This window comes from Acanthaster planci, linkage group LG02 (genome assembly GCF_054643075.1).
Source record: "Acanthaster planci isolate LZ-2023a linkage group LG02, COTS_SCS, whole genome shotgun sequence".
Lineage (NCBI taxonomy): Eukaryota > Metazoa > Echinodermata > Asteroidea > Valvatida > Acanthasteridae > Acanthaster > Acanthaster planci.
The window spans coordinates 3,077,536-3,084,065 of record NC_141778.1 but is presented as its reverse complement, the minus strand read 5'-3'; the positions used below and the strand labels follow the sequence as shown (position 1 = coordinate 3,084,065).

The window sequence follows — 6,530 nt, the reverse complement described above, 5'->3', positions numbered from 1 at the left end:
CTAACGTTTAAGTCCTACTATCAGGAAACAACCGCTGGTGAGACATTCACTGTCCACCGCGTACGACTGAAAACTCATGGATCTCGCTTGCGGAATTCTCCAGTCGTCAAGCTGGGATGATGGTGCAACCTCCGCGTGTGGGTGCGTTGTCTCTTCAACTTGGTGGATCAGTTCCCCAGTCTGACACCCTTGGGGACAGTCAAGGTCAAGCCCCACTCTAGTTGGCCATCTAAATAAAACATTTACCAGCGTAAAACATTTACCATACAGTGCAACTGCATGCTAATGTACTCGTGACTTTATTCAACTAATTAACCGTAAAAGATCTTGTCATTTCTAACGATCCTCATCAATAGGAACTTCATTAATCAGTAAATACGATGAGAAACAATTCACTGTTTTAAATCAAAGGTCAATTTAATGCAAAATTTCAACGAAAAAATTTCAATGTGAAAACACAGAAGAAAAAGTGCAGCTTTGTGTGCGAAAACAACTATAGAACGATAGAAAGAATGAAAATGTACAGGTTTTAATTTCTATTAAAAAACAGTTAATATTCAGCCAAAGGGTGGGGCAAGCTGTTATTGGTCGTGTTCCCTGCTCCCTACTTCACGCTTTTACTACGTTTTCAATGATTGGTTTTACGTGCACCTTGACAGAAAGGTTAATATATATATACACAGGCAGAATAGGCTTTTTGTCAATGTTTGAGTGACTTTTGATAACAGTGAAAATTTTTAAGAAAACTAAGGAACAAACACGTCCACTCTCAACACACAGCCTTACTGAGTTATATGTTAAGGTCTATGTTACATTACAGTCATACCTGTTCAGCATCACTTAAGTAAAAGGATGAGAAGGCCTATTGATTGACCTTTTGACTGAAATTATGCGATTGTTATTATTCCTATGATTGGATATTTAAAACGTGCACTTCTTGGTTCTGAATTGTGCATTAGCTTCAACCTAAGTGAAAATTAGTGTGAACAATAATGTGGAACAGGGACAGCAAATTCCAAAGGAGTCAAGACTTCATTTGACACAGATGAGGTGTTTTACATCAGCCAGCCAATGCTTTATCAACCAGCCAATTGACGACTCCAAAATTCCAAAATTGACCTATTTAAGGGTTAATCATTTTACTTTGTATATCATTCCATGGACTTGTTTCATTTTATGAATTCCATACTTTGAAAAAAATATCTAGGAAACGTCAATAAATCTATTTTTGAGTCAATGTGTTTGAGCGCACCAAAGGCGCGTCGGTAGCTCTTTATTTTCACCCGTTAACGGACTCCTCCAACTGCTCACGAATTAGACGATTTTGTTCTGTCCGTTGACATTCATGGTATCTAAAGAAATTGTATTAGCCAAAGGTTGTCGGTCCAGGCCTTGGAAAAAGTATACAAATTTCTTTTTTCTTCCAAATTTCAGCATTCCAGGCTGAAAGATTTCACATATCTGTCTGGCTATATTGTCTACTAACGGTAGTTTACAGCATGGGCGTAAACCCTGGGAGGGGGGGATAGGCTATTGAATCACACACCCACATAAGTGTGTATTTGCCTGCAACTGGGGACCCCCTATTGTTCCTCTTTTGTTTGTACTTCAACTTTTTTAGAAGACCACCGATATGTTTTGTACACAGTTGTCAATCGGGGACCCTCTGTCAATCGGGGACCTTATTGTCCTCTATTGTTCAGGGTCCCCAATTGAATGCAGAAACAAACTCACACACACAACGCTATCATAGCCTACCCTATATTATGTGGACTTCTTTGTGCAGAGGTCCACACTATATATGTATGCAACGTCTGCACACTTTGTATTGTGAGCAAAATTAAAGCAGATTGTGAAGAATCTCTCAGACCTCGAACGACTAAAATGCTTTTAATATCACTCAAAAAGGGAAAAACAGTGTTTAAACATCAAAGTCATAGAAAAAAAACAGACGGTCGTTTACGAACGTGTATCACAGTTTGCAAAAGCTATATATTACTTCTATAAAACTTCTACAGCAGAAAAAAACACACAATGTGTGGAATAGTTGACTAGACGCTTTGAGCAGCCTGATATGGAGACCCTTCAATTATCGTTTTAGTACATATATCAGTGTGCAATAATTATTTACCGCTTCCATAAAACCTAAAGCAGACGGAATCCACTGAGATTAAGTAGGCTAGGTGATTAGACACTTCGAGCAAACAAAGAAAATCCGCCTCTGCTACCAAACGAGTCTGTTTTAAATCTCAGCCACATAACGTTTCCCTTGGACAGCACCCGTGGAGGCAGATTGCTTCCACTCCACAACAGGACACTTGTGGAGTAATGTGTAAAATTGTTTCCGTTCCCAATACCTAGATAGTCAAAACACTTCTCCGTCTTGAAAGCTATGAATTCGACCAGTATCCTCGAATGGTTCTGCGCCTGAACGGTCCATAAAACGTCCAGATCGTTGGCGTAGTTGTCGGGATAGGACGGGGAGACTATACTTGCAGATTCGGTTGCCGAAAGATTGATGAAATTCATATCTGAAGAAAAAATGTCAAAAGGTCAAAGCAAGACAATACTCTCGTTTTGGAAATTACTATGCCCTTTGTTTACTCTTGTGACCAAAAATTAAATAAAATGTAAGCTGTTAATTCATTTAGTTCACACACATGTAACACCTTTTTCCAAACAAATTTTACGGGTATACAGAGTAGATTGCGTGCTTGCATAAATCTGGAACTGAAAAAAGTTAAAGTGAAGCCGCAGTGAAATTTTCTTTGATACAAAATCCGACCGTGCAACGTTACACTCTTCTTCAATGTATGAAAATTAAGTGGCATCCGTATTAGGTTACACGTATTGAAAAGTGTAATTCGATAATTTGAACGTTTGAAATTACCCATGCTGCTCGGAGTGCGCTGTTTTGTGATGTCATCTCGGGAAAATTGTTTCCGTGACTACGTTTTTCCGTTTAAATTGTGAACCCAAAATTTACTAACTGAAAACGTTTCTCAGAAATGGCCACATGCTACCTTAATTGCTGCTACACTCACAAAGTAAAAGAAATCGTTGACAAACAGCATCTGAAACAAAAATCACTATTTGGAGCGCACGCAAATGCAACATTGGATTTATCTTCCCGGTCTGAATCATAGTTTTCTTCATGAATATGGAAATCTGTTCAGCATTAAATCAAAAAGGAACAAAAAACCTCTAGAATAGTGACAATGAAAATAGGGTAAACGAAAACACGAAGGTGCATTTCAGAGGTTTGTATAGGTTTTCTCGCCCAACTTTTTAAAATTGGCGCTCCAATTAACGTCAGGCTAATTCAATTTAGCGCGAAATTGATTGAAGATCCAGATCAACATTCAATCGACCAAAATAGTCATTCAATTTAACTCCATGAGCACGCGATTGCAAATTCCTGTGAAACAGCAAAGTTTGAGTCGCTATTCAGTTTAGAAAACCCCCAGAGCAGAAGTCAAATTCGCACGGTCACTCTGTGGTACTCGTAATAGGCATTCGACTTCGTAAATAGGCGAGCATTTCTGACATCCGTACAATGTTTTTCATCGAAGTCTAATTTACAAATTTGAAATGTTTTATGCTTGACCAATTTATTCAAACTCCATCATGAAGAAGAGGGGTTTCACTCGCAGAAAATCTCTCTCAGTACACTAATATCACCTTGATGGTACACCCTCTTGTCTATAATGTACATATTTATTTCTGCTTAAAACGAGAAAAAGAAATGATCAAATTCTTCTTATCTGGTTAAATGATTGTTAAAACAATGACAAAATACTCAATATTTTCAGCAGTAATTTTGTAATTTGTATTTTTCCTGCTTGAAGATTTATAAAAAGAAAAGACCAAATTGGTTTCGTGTAATCCGAAATTTTTTACTTACAAAAAAAAATAACAACACGATATTATCCCCATAAGCATTTAACAGAACAAAAGTATACAAGTATAAGTTAAATGGAAAGGTTGGGGATAATAAAGATCCGGGGCAAATATCGCCAGCGATCAAGATGTCTCTGGAACTGTACATGTACCATAATTACACAGAAACTCTATCTTTTCTCCAATACTTAGGGTACGTATACTTTGAAAAGCTAACATTGCGAATATGAGTGCCCATTGACGGATATGAAAGTAAAATTTGGGTAAGAATCCACCTCCCAGTCGCCCAGGGCGAAATTGAGTGACGCTTGTGCATCGTGAAATTGAATGATACTGTTACTAAACTGAATCCTTGAAAGTGCATGATTGGACGTCCACAATCGAAACTGAATGCGCAAAGTTTCGAAAATCAACCATGGGAGTAACGGGCTTCGAGAAATCGCTCAAATGTAAATGCACTTTCATGAATTTGAATGCTCTTTCAACTTATTCGGCCGGGAAGACCTACATTAAAATTTATATTGCAGCTATTTTTTAACCAATAGCTCTGGGTGGATTCTGAGTTTTAGAACTGAAGTCACCTCTTTTCCGGTCGCATGTGTCGCCTCGAAAGGCGAGAGGACATTTGCAGCGGAAGTCAGAGCTTTCGACTGGTTGACAAGTCCCGCCGTTCAGACATAAGTTGAATACACAACCTAAGTACAACCGGAAAGGAGCTTGACAAGTCTTATAAACATGTACAACGTGTTAACGCTAAAAAGTCCTTGGCAAAATGTTGATACTGCTCAAAAGGTGAGTTGAAGAATGGAATAAGTATATGATTATGTTGGCTAAATCAATTTATTTAAGACTGGTTGTTTAAATGACATTTTCATCAAAATTGCTAATAACATTAGTGCTTTAAAGACGATTTCCAAAAATGGTTCAGTGTTTTAATTTTCAATCTTTATGTCTCTGGAAATGTGTTAATCTTTTGTTAAATTTTGAATTTTAAATAAATATGGTAAATGTTGCCAGATCAGAAAGACTCTGGGAGAAAGGGTGAGGACCGAATGCATGATGAAATTTAAATACTTTAGGCTTACCACAGGCATCTTCATCACTATTATCAAAACAGTCGCCATGACGGTCACATCGCATGGAGTCACGGATGCAGAAGGAATGCCCGCATTTAGGTTCATCATCAGAGCACATCAACACCTCTGGAAGAAGCCAAAACGGAGGTGTTCAAAATCTTGATAACATTATCATGTGAAGGGTACTCAATGAGTAAGACAGAACGAGCCAACTCTATTCGATTTGATTGTCTGCAGAAATATGAAACGTTTAAAAATACGAGTACCTGTGGATGGCACATTTGTAACGGTGAAAAGAAAAGTTGGTCTAGTTCGATACGATGAAGAAAACAAAATCCACAGGGCGCTTCCATCCGAAAGTAGATCCGGCGGCTGACGCCGTCGGTCGGCCCATGACAAAAAGGTTGACTGATCTACTATGTCTCCGTTTCCGACACTCCAGTGATCAGAATGGTCAGTGGTGAGATTGCGAAAAGAAACGAGAATCTTCCTGTCTTCCTCCGTCCGGATGATCCAGTAGATATTGAATACCCATGGAGAGCCGTCCGGAAAGCCTGGTGATGTGACCTCAATTGTTTCGTTTCCTTCGATGCTGATGTTTAACATTACTACAGAATGCAGAGAAAAGGGTCATTATTGAAAATTCAATCAACTACCACAGAACGAAGCTTTAAAACTCGCAGCACACCAGCTAAGAGTTTCAAGTTTCAGTTGGTCGTGGGATAGGTATCCTTACCAATTTTTTCACACCTTGTACCATCAAATCCATCAGGGCATTCGCATCTGAAGTCAGAGCTCCCTACTGGATGACACGTTCCGTTATTCAGACACGAGTTGAATACACAACCTATAAATACCACAAAGGCAACTTCCGTTAATTGGGACATTGACTATAATATAAAAAAAAAATTCAATCTTGTGGTTCTCCGTCCTTATCAAGATAACAACAGTCTCCTTTACCCCTTCATTCTGAGAATTTTATCTGTTAAGCATGACTTGAGTTTCCCCGTAGTTTTTATAATTAATATTCACCCCTTTTCATTGTCGTCAAAGAGAAATGAGTTTATCTTTATATAGAAATGTTCAAAAGCCATATCATAGTGCATTTAAGGAACATATTTACCTCTTTTCATATTTCGAATTACTATTTATTTTAACATTTAATATGTATTTTGTTTATTCAGAAATGTACAAAAAACCTACACAATAACGACAGTTTCTTCATGAATACAGTCAGTGCAAGTGACCAGACACGTTTCTTAGTTATCAAGAATATATCTAAATCAAGAATGTTTGTTCATTTCCCTGTATAATATCTGTGGACTTCTCATATATACTTGAAGCCTTTTTCTGTAATTACATTTCTTTTTTGGTTTATAATATTTTTATTTACCACAGGATTCTTCGTCTCTGTAATCGATGCAGTCGTTATACCAGTCACATCGTGACGACCCATTGATGCAAAAGGACTGGCCACATGCAAATTCATCGGGAGAACACGTCAACACTAATAAAAAAAAGTTTGAAAATTATGACGACTTTTCGTGCACTGAA

At 37.9% G+C, this 6,530-nt stretch overlaps 1 protein-coding gene across 1 annotated transcript; it reads right to left on the bottom strand.

The window, feature by feature from the left end:
• Positions 1 to 985: 985 nt before the first annotated feature.
• LOC147799799 (fibropellin-3-like) lies at positions 986 to 5,574 on the bottom strand. The gene is made up of 4 exons (XM_087130091.1): positions 5,243 to 5,574; positions 4,986 to 5,102; positions 4,482 to 4,595; positions 986 to 2,531 (listed from the first exon to the last, which is right to left on the bottom strand). The coding sequence occupies exons 2-4, from the start codon at positions 5,092 to 5,094 to the stop codon at positions 2,188 to 2,190; spliced, it is 567 nt and encodes a 188-aa protein (XP_086986217.1). The 5' UTR covers positions 5,095 to 5,102; positions 5,243 to 5,574; the 3' UTR covers positions 986 to 2,187.
• Between the last annotated feature and the right edge of the window lie 956 nt (positions 5,575 to 6,530).

Coding starts and splice junctions, on each gene's coding strand:
- LOC147799799 (XM_087130091.1), bottom strand. CDS start 5,094: ATGTGCTCTGATGATGAACCTAAATGCGGGCATTCCTTCTGCATCCGT. Junction 4,596..4,985: donor TAGTGATGAAGATGCCTGTG/GTAAGCCTAAAG, acceptor GGTTGTACTTAG/GTTGTGTATTCAACTTATGT. Junction 2,532..4,481: donor CACATGCGACCGGAAAAGAG/GTGACTTCAGTT, acceptor TTTTTTCTTCAG/ATATGAATTTCATCAATCTT.